The 14,412-nt window shown below is 45.4% G+C and overlaps 1 protein-coding gene across 1 annotated transcript in view; it reads left to right on the top strand.

Moving 5' to 3' along the window:
* myo15b (myosin XVB) overlaps nt 1-14,412 on the top strand; it is a 520,694-nt gene that overhangs the window by 13,936 nt on the left and 492,346 nt on the right. The window contains exons 3-7 of the mRNA XM_078226038.1: nt 293-877; nt 1,007-3,462; nt 3,781-3,794; nt 4,782-4,832; nt 14,075-14,138. Of these exons, the coding sequence (XP_078082164.1) occupies nt 293-877; nt 1,007-3,462; nt 3,781-3,794; nt 4,782-4,832; nt 14,075-14,138 (3,170 nt within the window). The remainder of the gene's footprint in view (nt 1-292; nt 878-1,006; nt 3,463-3,780; nt 3,795-4,781; nt 4,833-14,074; nt 14,139-14,412) is intronic.

The following is a 14,412-nucleotide window of genomic DNA, read 5'->3' on the forward strand; positions in this document are numbered from 1 at the left end:
CTCTCCCCAACATTAGATGTTGGAGGTGGTCCCAGTTCTTGTTAGAGATATTGTCCAGCTTGGGATATTGTTTAAATGGGCCTCCCCTCGACCTGACCTGCTCTGATACCAGGCCAGGAAATAAGTCCTGGACTGCTCCTGTGTCTCTTTGCATGAATGCAAACTGAAAAAGGAGTGCAGTATAATTGCACTCCCACTTATTGTGCATCAGCTTTAGGTTTTTTTTTGTAAACTTTTCTTGTGATAACCGTGAGATTCCCATCCCTCTCTTGTTTTGGATTTTTTTCTCCAGGTGCATTAAGATTTAAAAGCAGCACCATTCCTGTGAACATGCCAAAGTCCTCCCCGCAGAGGAAAACAACTCGTGGAGCCCAGGGTACAGAGCAGGGACAGACACGGAAAGCCATAATCTCTAAGATAGATTCCAAACAGACTGACCAAAAGAGAGAGTCCAAGCCCAGAAGAGCAGGTCGTTCCCACACTGACCATGGAAAGCAAAGGTCAGGAGTCAAGCACTCAGGACAGCTTCAGGAAGAACAAGAGCACCAAGGGAATGAAGAACACAAGTGTAAACTGGAGGATGGGAGGGTGAACAAGCCTAATTCCACTGACAGACAGAACAGAGAGAAGGAGCAGATATTGGGGAGAGGAGGGAGGGAGAAGTCAGCGGGGAGAGCAGGGAACAAGAAATCAAGGGAAATTAAAGGAAAGAGGAAAGAACAGCCAGAAAAGACAAGAGAAACTCAAAAAATAAACCTAAAGGAATTTAAAACCAGGGAGAAAAGAATCACTGAGAAGAAAGGAAAAGAGAGGCTGAAACCTGGGAGAACAAAGATTAGTGAAGATGAGTTGGAGAAGAGTGATGGAGGAGAAGTCAGTAAGACAGAGGACGATAACATCAATCCATCAACAGGAAAGGGAAATAAAGTCAGGAGAAATGGAAAGAAGGGAAAGAAATTCCAGACATTTAATGAAGTAAATGATTCTAGCAAGTTTGGCGTTAAAGAGGAGGTCAGGTCAAGAACAAAGAGCAAAGGAATCTCTAATGCAAGACCAGTAGGAAGAACTGGAAGAAGCAGAAAGAGGATCAACAAAGATCTCAGTGATGAAGACAGTGAGAGCTTCGAGGAATCCAGTAAGAAACAAAATAACAATGAAGAAAGTACTAACAGTGAAGGTTCAATAACTGACTTGGAGGATGGTGAGTCCAGCTCCGGGAGGAATATATACCAAAGGAAAGTTAGGAGGGAAGATAGTGACCAAAGTGCTGAGAGTGAGGGTGCAGAGGAAGAAGGAGACAAGAGGGAGACTGGAGATGAAAAGACAGGGAAGGAGGGAGTAGCTGACAAAACAATAACTGCAGAAAAGGACGGAAGCAGTAGGGAGGAGGACAGTGAAGAAAATGACTCAGTGACTAATGAGAGAGGAAGCCAAAGCAAGCTGCACAGCTGTATTCTCAGTCCAAACCCAAAAGATAGTGTTGGAAGTGATGGTGAGGGACAGGAGGATGAGCACGGAGACAGTGATAAAGAGAGAAATCCCCAAAAACCGGGGCGATCACTGCGGGTAGCTGAGTGTCAGGCGGGTGGCACAGAGGAAATTCTCAAGAGAACCTTACAGACGAATGTGAAAAAGAAGCTTTTAATCGGTGTGAAGGTCAAAGCTAAAGGGGAAAGTAAGGGAGCAGGTCAAACAGAGACTAAGCAGGAGTCTAAAACCAGAGAGAAGTTTGCAAAGGTCCAAGTTCAACACAGGTATCAGTCTCGAATGCATGAAGCAATGAAGAGAAACACTGCAGCGAAGCAATTCACCATGCAGAGTGATCAGGTTGGTGATGAGCAGAACCTGGAGCAGTCACCTGATGTGAAAACCATCCCTTCCCTCAACGTTCTCTCATACCAGTCACATCTCATCCACTCTTTTAAGACTAAAAGCAGAGACATCAAAGCAAGATCAAAACAGCCTCTTACATCAGCAACAGCAAAGGGTGGCTTGGCAAAGCTGGTGAAGGTAGCTGTCAAGGTTGGTGAAGCCCAAAAAGGTGTTTCAATCCAGGAGAAATCTACACATCAAACCTTGGGGAAAGAGAGATGCCGGCAGAGCAATTCTGCTGATAGTTCTGACGCAGAAGGTCACTTTGATGAAGACCAGACACCCTCTCCACAGCAGCTGAAGGCTCTGGTTTGCCAGAGAAAGATTGCAAAGGTTGTAGGGAAGGTAAAACTTGCATCGATGAGGAAACGTAAAACTCAGATGCTGAAGGCAGAGCCGAACACATCAGTGGCAGATGTTATTGAACCTGAAGCTGGGAGCCCCAGGACAGAGGGGGATTCTTGCCAGCGGTTTGCTGCCATCCGTAGGGTCACTGGATGGATCTGCCGCCAGATCCCCAAGATCCTGAAATCCAGATCCAAGTTAGTCACCGTCACCAAGGTGATTGGTACCACTGAGTGGTTATCAAAGACATTGAGCATGAGGAGGAAGAACAGACTTGGGAAACCTAGTGGCTTCAGGAGGCGCATGGCAATTAGGTTTGCTAGCACAGCTGGACAGGTCAGTCAGAAAGGCCACTGCCCTGGTATCACCAACACGGACTTGAAGGTGGGGGAAGGAGGAGCTTGTCAGTTATTAGAGGTGAACAACACCACCCCCAGCAGCATGGGGGATGCTGAAGCAATGGCTTCCGATGAAGTGGAGCTTGTTCCAGAAATGGAAGTCAATGGACAGAGCAAGCATCATGTGAGTGAGGACCAGAGTGAAGTTGAGGAGAAGTTCAATAACAGTGATGCAAAATGCGCGATCGTGCTTCCACGAGTACACCAACTAGTGAAATCAAAAGCAACTGTGTTAGCCAGTTGTAGAAGCGAAAGGTCTCGTGGTGAAACACCACAGCCCTATAAAGCAGCAGCATCTGCTCAGCCAGGCTACGTGCACATGGATATTAGGAAGCCTCAGAGAGCACCTAGTGACAAACCTCATACATTAGGTGACATCACACAGTCTAATTCAGAGAGAAAGCCTTCAAAACAGCAACCAAAAGATGTCACGATATGGAGGACCAAGAATATTCCTCAATGCCGGGATACAGTCACCAGTCCCAGGCTAGTGAATAAGCTGCTGAGAAAAGATCAGGAGAAAAGAAAAACAACCCTTCCAGATCCCAATCCACCCCTCCCATCCCATCTGAGAACACATCCTCAGCAACAGGTCACATGTGCCCATGACACTGAGTATTTTCAGGATATGAATGAAATTCACTGGGCACAAAGGGGGCATTTCAATAATGAACATTTAACTTGGTTGGATTCAGAAACATTGCTTCCTCATCCGACAATTGAGAACCTGAGCAAATGGACAATGTACAAAGAGCAGGACATCACCAGAACACCCAAAAGGACAGGGGTTTGGGAATCTGAGGACACTGTCGAAGACATTCTCGAGAAAGACTTCAAATATAAACAGGTACCAATCCAGTAGAGATTCTATCTAATCAGTCTCTCTTTTGTTAAATTGAATCAATGGCTAAATAACCAATGAAAAATATTTATTCACTCTGAGAAATCACAACACTGAGACATGAACACATAATCCAGGCTGACACTCCATGCAGTCCTGAAGCCCCATCTGCCCTCTCAGCTGGACATGCAAGATCTCCTGGTACTATTTCAAAGAAAGTCAGAGGAGTTCTCCCCAGTGTCATGACCAATATTTATTCCTTATCTAGCATAATTTTAATAGATTAACCACGGTAGCACAGTGGTTAGCACTGCTGCTTCACAGCTCCAGGGTCCCGGGTTCGATTCCCGGCTCGGGTCACTGTCTGTGTGGAGTTTGCACATTCTCCTCGTGTCTGCGTGGGTTTCCTCCGGGTGCTCCGGTTTCCTCCCACAGTCCAAAGATGTGCGGGTTAGGTTGATTGGCCAGGTTAAAAATTGCCCCTCAGAGTCCTGGGATGCGTAGGTTAGAGGGATTAGTAGGTAAATATGTGGGGGTAGGGCCTGGGTGGGATTGTGGTCGGTGCAGACTCGATGGGCCGAATGGCCTCCTTCTGCACTGTAGGGTTTCTATGATTCTTCTATGATTATCATATTACTGTTTGCTCATTATCATATTACTGCTTGTGGGATTTTGCTGTGTGCAAATTTGCTACCACATTTCCTACATTACAATAGTGACTACACTTCATAAGTACTTAGATAAAAGCAAAATACTGCTGATGCTGGAATTTGAACCAAAAACAGAAAATGCTGGAAAATCTCAGCAGGTCTGACAGCATCTGTTGGGAGAGAATAGAGCCAACGTTTCGAGTCTGGATGACTCTTCGTCACTGAAGAACAGGAATGTTCACCAGCTGTGATGGTGAATGTTCTTTCCTTAACCTCCACCAGAAAAGCATGTTAATTGGTCAAGATCTCATCACTGTCTGTGGGATCTTGCTGTGTCTAAATTGTTTGCTGTATTTGCCAGCGGAAAACATTTCTTGAATGTAGAAATACCTCATAGTGATCTGCTTTGTAGGTTTTTTTTGCAAGATGTCATAATGCATCATGCAATATGATTCTTTTTTTCTCCCTGTTCAGATCTCTCCTCACTTCCAATTCCTGTCCACTTCCTTTTCTCTGTCTCCCTTCTTCACCTTCCCCACCCATCTTCCCCATTTCCAGCAAATTTCAAACATTTGCTGTAATTTTGAGGGAAGCTTCCAACATCTAATTTTTTGAATTTCAGATTAGTGCAATGATTTGAAGTGTCCAATATTCTCTATTTCAGCCAACCCTCAGCAAAAATCACAGCCTCGAGACCGAAGAGGTGGAGGATCTATCCAACCTCGAGTAAGACGCTCACAAAGTTCATTTCATTGGTTTTGTGAAGTGTGAGAAGGGAAGTGAGAAACTTCAAGAGGACATAGGCTGGTGGAATGGTGTACACATGGCAGACAAAGAAGTGAGAGGTGCTACATTTTGGTAGGAAGATTGTGGAAAGGCAATCTAAACTAAAGGACACAACTGTAAATGTGGTGCAGGAGCAGAAGGACCTGGAGGTGCACAAATCATTGAATGTGGCAGAGCAAGTTGTGGGAGCAGCTAATTCAGACAAGTGGGATCCTGGGTTTTATCAATAGAGACACAGAGTAAACACTCAGAAAGGTTCTGAGGAGAAACTGCTTTGGCCCAGCTGGAACAGTGTGTCCAATTTCAGGCACCATACCCTTTTAGGAAGAATGTGAAAGCTTTTGAGAGGGTGCAAAAAGAATTTACAAAAATAGTTCCAGAGATGAAGGACTTCAGTTCGGGAATAGTTGGTGAAACTGAGTCTCTTCTCTTTATCATAGATTCATTGAATCCTTACATTGCAGAAGGAGGCCATTCAGCCCATCGAGCCTGCACCGACAACAATCCCACCCAGGTCCTAACCCCATAACCCCACGTATTTACCCTGCTAATCCCCTGACACTAAGGGGGATTAGCAGGGTATCCTGGCCGATCAACCTAACCCGCACACATTGGAATGTGGGAGGAAACCGGAGCACCCGGAGGAAACCCACGCAGACACGGGGAGAACATGCAGAATCTGCACAGGCAGTGACCCAAAGCCGGAATTGAACCCGGGTGCCTGGCCCTGTGAGGCAGCAGTGCTAACCACTGTGCCACCTCTTTAGATAAAAGGAAGCTAAGATAAAATTTGATTTAGGTGTTCAGAATTATGAGTGGTCTGGACAGAGTAGTCATGATGTGGAGATGCCGGCGTTGGACTGGGGTAAACACAGGAAGAAGTTTAACAACAGGTTAAAGTGCAACAGGTTTATTTGGTAGCAAAATCCACACAAGCTTTCGGAGCTCCAAGCCCCTTCTTCAGGTGAGTGGGAATTCTGTTCACAAACAGAGCATATAAAGACACAAACTCAATTTACATGAATAATGGTTGGAATGCGAATACTTACAGCTAATCAAGTCTTTAAGAAACAAAACAATGTGAGTGGAGAGAGCATCAAGACAGGCTAAAAAGATGTGTATTGTCTCCAGACAAGACAGCCAGTGAAACCCAGCAGGTCCAGGCAACTGTGGGGGTTGCAGATAGTGTGACATGAACCCAATATCCCGGTTGAGGCCGTCCTCGTGTGTGCGGAACTTGGCTATCAGTTTCTGCTCAGCGACTCTGCGCCGTCATGTGTCGCGAAGGCCGCCTTGGAGAACGCTTACCCGAATATCAGAGGCTGAATGCCTGTGACTGCTGAAGTGCTCCCCAACAGGGAGAGAACAGTCTTGCCTGGTGATTATCGAGCGGTGTTCATTCATCCGTTGTCGCAGCGTCTGCATAGCACTGGCTGTCTTGTCTGGAGACAATACACATCTTTTTAGCCTGTCTTGATGCTCTCTCCACTCACATTGTTTTGTTTCTTAAAGACTTGATTAGCTGTAAGTATTCGCATTCCAACCATTATTCATGTAAATTGAGTCTCTGTCTTTATATGCCCTGTTTGTGAACAGAATTCCCACTCACCTGAAGAAGGGGCTTGGAGCTCCGAAAGCTTGTGTGGCTTTTGCTACCAAATAAACCTGTTGGACTTTAACCTGGTGTTGTTAAACTTCTTACTGGACAGAGTAGACAGGGAGAAACTCTTCTCATTGACAAAAGGGTCAAGAACTAGAAGATTCTGATTTAAGATAATTGACATAAGAACCAGCAGTGACATGAGGAAAAAGATTTTTACACCATGAGTGGTTAGGATCTGGCATGTACTGTCTGAGAGTGTGGTGGAGACAGATTCACACAGTGGGTGGTTAGGATCTGGAATGTATTGACGGAGAGTGTGGTGGAGACAAATTTAATTGTGCCTTTCAAAAGAAAATTGGCTTATCATCTGAAGAAACAATATTTGCGGGCTGCAAGGAAAACACAAGGGTGTGGGATAGCTGAATATGTCTTACAGAGAATTAACATGGATGTAACAGGCTGATGGCCTCCTCCTTTTCTGCAACCAATTTATGATTCTATGATTTCATTGTAATTCCAGGAGTTCCACAGCTTGGGTGCAATCTTCCCAATAAAATTCTAAGTGTCATAAAAGTCTGAAACCCAGAGTGTTTCACTCCGTTTTTTTGGGTGAGCTACCCCGTGCAACCTTCCCACACTCTGTCAATTTTTTTGGCAGTCGGGAGATTCATGGCGATGGTGGGAGGATGGTGGGGAAGGTGGGGTGATGGAGCCGAAGCTCACCGGTGACGCCTTAGCAGAGCGCCCGGGTGCCATTGTGCAGGCGCCCTGGTCTCCCAGTGCGCATGAAGATTTCCAGCCCAATGGACACTGCCTAACCTCCTGCCCTATGGACACTGCCTAACCTTCCCCCGACTGTCCAGGGGCATCAATAGCCTCTGATTCCCCCTGCATGGCCAAGGTGCCTGGACCCCGTTGGTGGGGACCATAAGTGATTCTCGTTGGCGAGAGGTCTCACTGACGGGGGGTGGTGGGGGGAGAATCCTGAAGGGCAGAAATGGCCGTGCCAGCCCCGTTTATGTCATGGTAATCATGACATTCATATTTTAATCGGCTGCATGAAGCTGATTCCATCGGCAAAACAGGGCTGGGAAGATGGCATTTGGGCGCGAAGCGGATTTTCAAGCTCGCCGATTGACCAGCGCAATGGGTCGGTAAGAACGTGCCCATGAGTATGAGCTGGTGTTATGACAGGGTACCGTGATGTTTCAATGGGTACGGCACTGATCTAGTGAATATGATAGTGTTAGCGTGACAGTATTACCGTGTTAGTGAGTGTAATAGTATCATCGTGTCAGTTTGATAAGAGTCTGATACATTATCCGGTTACAGTGAGGCTGATATAGTTACGGTAAATATCATTTTGTAACAGCCTCTCAGTTAAAGCTGGCTGCACTATTGCAGCTGATTGCAGGGATGGTGTGCGTAAAGACACAAAGGCAGGAAGGCCCTGAAGACAAAGGAAGGAGGTGGGTGGAAGACACAAAGGATGCCCGGGGGTGGGCACGGTGGGGTGAAAATGTGAGGGGGGAGGGGATGGAAGGCACAAAGAGGGGGGAGCACACAAAAGGGGCACAGGGTGGAAGAAATGAAGAGGGACATCTGGCTGAGAAGAACAGGAGATCTGAATGAGAAGTGGAGTGAGGGGGAAGGGATAGCAGGGGCAGAGTGTTTCAGAGGGAAGGTTGATTGAGTCAATGTTGGAATCCTGGGGAGAGAAAGGAGGGTGATAGGAGGAGATGGTGAGTGTGAGGAGATGGTGAGTGTGAGGAGATGGTGGGTGTGAGAGGGGGAAGTGGGATGTGGTAGCACCAGAGGTTATACATCCGGGGGCAGGGGAATCATCGAGGGAGACAAAGATGGTGAGAAGGATTACGGGACCGGGAGGATCTGAATGGGCATAAGAATGTTGACAAGTGTGGGGAGGAAAGGCAGGTTCAGATTGACAGTGATAGGTTCCAGGGTAATGGGGGGAGGCTCAAGGGTTAACTAAGGGGGAGGGAAGGTAACATTTGGAGGGTTGATGATAATGGGGGAAGTTGGTGGGTGACAGGAGGAGGGGAAAAGGTGGTGGAGACAGTCTAATGTGTACATTCACCATCCTGAGATAGGCAGCTCAACACCAAAGCATTGTTCTCAATGCCCAATCACTAAACATTGAGGTGAGGAGAGGGTCTTCTCAGGTGGGATGGTCAGCACAACTGGACAACTAAATGGAAACTTGAATAACCATGTGGATACTGTGCATACAGATGGATGGCAGCCAAGTCACAACTGCAAACTAGCAGAGATATTTATATCATCGACAACCACAGATGAGGTGCCTGAAGATTGGAGGGTGGCAAATGTCGTGCCTTTTTTAAAAAAGGGCTGCAGAGAAAAGCCTGGGAACTACAAGCCAGTGAGCCTAACATCTGTACTGGATAAGTTGTTAAAAGGTATTCTGAGAGACAGGATCTACAGGCATTTAGAGAGGCAAGGACTGATTAGGGACAGTCAGCATGGGTTTGTGAGTAGAAAATCATGTCTCTCAAATTTGAATGAGTTTTTTGAAGGGGTAACCAAGAAGGTAGATGAGGGCAGTGCAGTTGATGTTGTCTACATGGACTTTAGCAAGGCCTTTGACAAGGTACCACATGGTAGGTTGTTGGATAAGGTTAAATCTCACGGCATTCATGGTGAGGTAGCCAAATGGATACAAAATTGGCTTGAAGACAGAGGGTGGTTGTAGAGGGTTGTTTTTCAAACTGGAGGCCTGTGACCAGCAGTGTGCCTCAGGGATCAGTGCTGGGTCCACTGTTATTTGTCATTTATATTAATGATTTGGATGAGAATTTAGGAGGCATGGTTAGTAAGTTTGCAAATGACACGAAGATTGGTAGCACAGTAGACAGTGAAGAAGGTTATCTAGGATTGCAATGTGATCTTGATCAATTGGGCCCGTGGGCCGTTGAATGGCAGATGGAGTTTAATTTAGGTAAATGTGGGGTGATACATTTTGGTAGATTTAATCAGGGCAGGACTTACTCAGTTAATGGTAGGTCGTTGGGGAGAGTTATAGAACAAAGAGATCTAGGGATACAGGTTCATAGCTCCTTGAAAGTGGAGTCACAGGTAGATAGAGTGGCAAAGAAGGCATTCAGTATGCTTGGTTTCATTGGTCAGGACATTGAATACAGGAGTTGGGACGTCTTGTTGAAGTTGTACAAGACATTGCTAAGGCCACACTTGGAATACTGTGTACAGTTCTGGTCACCCTATTATAGAAAGGATATTATTAAACTAGAAAGAGTGCAGAAAAAAATTACTAGGATGCTACCGGGACTTGATGCTTTGAGTTATAAGGAGAGACTGGATAGACTGAGAGTTTTTTCTCTGGAACATAGGAGGCTGAGGGGTGATTTTATAGAGGTCTATAAAATAATGAGGGGCATAGATCAGCTAGATAGTCAATATCTTTTCCCAAAAGTAGGGGAGTCTAAAACTACAGGGCATAGGTTTAAGGTGAGAGGGGCGAGATACAAAGGTAACGAGAGGGGCAATTTTTTCACACAGAGGGTGTTGAGTGTCTGGAACAAGCTGCCAGTGATAGTAGTAGAGGCGGGTACAATTTTATCTTTTAAAAAGCATTTAGACAGTTACATGGGTAAGATGGGTAGAGAGGGATATGGGCCAAATGTGGGCAATTGGGACTAGCTTAGTGGGTAAAAACAAAAGGGCGGCATGGACAAGTTGAGCCAAAGGGCCTGTTTCCATGCTATGACTCTATGATTCTATGACGGGAAACTCATTCTGGAGTATAGGATCTTTAGACGAGATAGAGGAGGGGTAAAAAGGTGTTGCACTATTAATTAAGGAATCAATTATTGCAATGAGGAGGAACGATATCTTGGAAGGGTTTTCAAACAAGGCTTTGTGAGTAGAATTTAGGAATATAAAGGGGGCAGCCACATTACTAGGAGTGTATTATAGGTCCCCAAAGAGTCAGAGGGAAATAGAGCACATATAGAGATCTCACTGAGTTGTGTAAGAATAATAATCGGGTATTATACGAGGCGATTTCAACTTCCCAACATAAATTGGGATAGTCACAGTGTAAAGGATTTGGGGAGGGGAGGGGGCGGGGGTGCGGGGAATGGATTTCTTGAAATGTATTCAGGGGAGTTTTTGTATCAATATGTAGAAAGTCCAATAAGGGATGATGCAGTGCTGGATCTGGGGAATGAAGCCGGACAAATGTTCAATGTGGCAGTGGAGGAGCATTTTAACGATAGCGATCACAACATGGTACCGTTCAAATTCCTAATCCTTATTTAGACCTACTATTTATTGCCCATATGCAGTTACTATCCTTCTGTTTGCCTCCCATTCATGTATCTATCAAGGTATGCCTGAAGGTCGTGGACATACCTGCTCTCACCATCTGCACTAGCAGTGCATTCCAGGCAACCCTACCTTCTATGCGAAAAACCTCCCCCACACATCACCCCTAAAATTTCTCCCTCTCACCTCGCATTTGACCTTTCCACCCTGAGAAAAAGCCTCTGACTATACACCCTATCTATGCCTCTCATAATTTTGTAGACCTCTACCAGGTTGCCCCTCAGCTTCCGTCTTTCCAATAAAAACAATCCAATTTTATCCAACCATTCCTCATACCTAAAACTCCAGATCAGGCAAGATCCTAGTAAAACTTATTTTCACTCTCTCCAAAGCTTCCACATCCTTCTGGTTGTGTGGCGATCAGAACTGCGCGCAATATTCCAAATGCAGCCTAACTAAAGTTCGGTACAGCTGTAACATAATTTGCCAACTTTTATACTCAATGCCCTGGCCTATGAAGGCAGTAAGAAGTTTAACAACACCAGGTTAAAGTCCAACAGGTTTATTTGGTAGCAAAAGCCACACAAGCTTTCGAGGCTCTGAGCCCCTTCTTCAGGTGAGTGGGAAGGCAAGCATGGCCTATGAAGGCAAGCATGGCCTATGAATGTGAGTGGGAAGGCAAGCATGGCCTATGAAGGCAAGCATGGCACATACCTTCTTCACCATCTTATTCACCTGTGTTTCCACTTTCAGGGGTCCGTGGCCCTGTACGCTCAGATCCCTCTATATGTTCATGCTCCTAAGGATGCTGCCATATATACTGTATAATTCGCGCCTGAATTTGATCTTCCAAAATACATCACCTTGCATTTGTCCTGATTAATCTCCATCTGCCATTTCCCTGCCCAAGTCTGCAACCTGTCTATATCATGTTGTATCCTTAGACAATCCTAATTTCTATCAGTACTGGGTCCTTTATTATTTGTTATATGCATAAATGATATAGATGAGAATGTGGGGGGAATGATAAGTTTGCAGATAACACCAAGATTGGTAGAGTGGTTAATAGTGAAGAAGAAAGTCGTAGGTTACAGGAAGATATAGATGGGTTGGTCAGATGGGCAAGCAGTGGCAGATGGTATTTAACCCTGATAAGTGTGAGATGATGCACTTTGGAAAAGAAACAAGACAATGGAGTATTTAATGAGTGGAAGGTCACTAGGAATCTAGCGGAACAGATGGATCTTGGGGTAATTATTCACAAATCTAGAATTAATGGGTATCAGGAGCAAACTCTCTGCTGGTTGGAGTCATACCTGGTACATAGGAAGATGGTTGTGGTTGTGGAGGGTCAGTCATCTCAGCTCCAGGACATCTCTGCAGCAGCCCCTCAGGGTAGTATCCTAGACCCAACAATCTTCAGTAGCTTCATCAATGACCTTCCCTCCATCATAAGGTCAGAAGGAGGATGTTCACCAATGATTGCACAATGTGCAGCACCATTCGTGACTCCTCAGATACTGAAGCAGTCCATGTTCAAATGCAACGAGATCTGGACAATATCCAGGCTTGGGCTGACAAGTGGCAAGTAACATTCACGCCACACAAATGCCAGGCAATGACCATCACCAATAAGAGACACACGAATCACCACTCTTTGACATTCAATGGTGTTACCATCACTGAATCCCCCACTGTCAACATCCTTGGGGTTACCATTGACCAGGAACTCATCTGGAATCACCACATAAACACAGTGGCTACAAGAGCAGGTCAGAGGCTAGGAATGCTGCGGCGAGTAACCCACCTCCTGACTCCCCAAAGCTTATCCACCATCTACAAGGCACAAGTCAGGAGTGTGATGGAATACTCCCCATTTGCCTGGATGGGTGCAGCTCCAACAACACTCAAGAAGCTTCACATCATCCAGGACAAAGCAGCCTGTTTGATTGGCACCACATTTACAAACCTTCAATCCCTCCACCACTGACACTCAGTAGCAGCAGCGTGTACTATCTACAAGATGCACTGCAGCAATTCACCAAAGATCCTTAGACAGCAATTTCCAAACCCACAACCACTTCTATCTAGAAGGACACGGGCAGCAGATAAATGGGACCTGCATCACCTGCAAGTTCCCCTCCAAGTCACTCACCGTCCTGACTTGGAAATATATTGCTGTTCCTTCGCATCGCTGAGTCAAAATCCTGGAATTCCCTCCCTTATGGCATTGTGGATCAACCCACAGAACATGGCCTGCAGCAATTCAAGAAGGCAGTTCACCAGCACCTTCTCAAGGGCAACTAGGGATAGGCAATAAATGCTGACCAGCCAGCGATGCCCATGTCCCACGAATGAATAAAGTAGATCCCTGAATACGGCAGAGCAGATAAGTAGGATAGTTAAGAAGGCATGTGGGACACTTGCTTCTATCAGTTGTGGCATAGAGTATAAGAGAAAGGAGGTAATGTTAGTGTTGTCCACAACGTTGGTTAGGCCACAGCTGGAGTACTGTGTGTAGTTCTGATCACCTCATTATAGGAAGGATGTGATGGCACCAGAGTGGTTACAGAGGAGATTCACCAGGATGTTGCTTGGGATGGAGCATTTGAGCTATAAAGAGAGACTGGATAGGCTTGGATTGTTTTCTTTAGAGCAGTGAAGGTTGTGGGGGTCATGATTGAGGTGTATAAGATTATGAGGGGTTTGGACAGGGTGAATAGGAAGCAGCTGTTCCCCTTGGTTGAGGGGTCAATCACAAGGGGACATCGTTTTAGGGTAAGGGGCAGGAGATTCAGAGGGGATTTGAGAAAAAAAATCACTCAGAGGGTAATCTGGAATGCACTGCCTGGGAAAATATTGGAGGCCAGAAACATTATAACCTTTAAAAAGGTATTTGGATGAGCACTTGAAACATCATAACATTCAAGGATATGGAACATGTGCTGGAAAATGGGATTAGCGCGACTTTAGTGGTAGTTATTGTTGACATAGACTTGATGGGCCGAAGGGCCTTTTCTGCATTGTACGATTCTATGACTATGAGAGTCAGTGCTGTGAAGTTAAGATTTAAAATTTGGGTCATTCTAGGGGTAAGACATCAGGGAGAATCAAGGTCAGAGTTCCCATGTTCCAGTGTAAAGATCCACCAACTGACTGTCTTTGATTTCTGGTCTGAATTTTGTTATCGGGTTATTGCAGCGAGCAGCTGGTGACATCTGCACTGTGACTAAATATCTTTTTATTTGATTCGTAGGGAGGTATGTGAAAGCTCAGTGTTGCTGAGTCTGAAGAGGAGATTCCACAGAGACATTATTTATGTAAGAGCTGGTTTCACCCTTTAAAAGGAAGCTGATCAGTAATTTTTACATCAGTCATTGTTTTATATACTTGCATTATATTACGTCATTCAGAATGGTGCCCTTTCCTCACACTCTCAAACATCACACGGTTAAACAGTTTGACCTTTTTCAACAGCGTATTTAACAAGTCACTTCATTATATCTATGCAACTTATTCTTGAATCATTGAGAATGAATTTCTTGTACAGACGCGTGTTTGTGACTATATAAATGATTGTATGTGAGTGACTGT

Source organism: Mustelus asterias, chromosome 12, assembly GCF_964213995.1.
Source record: "Mustelus asterias chromosome 12, sMusAst1.hap1.1, whole genome shotgun sequence".
NCBI lineage: Eukaryota > Metazoa > Chordata > Chondrichthyes > Carcharhiniformes > Triakidae > Mustelus > Mustelus asterias.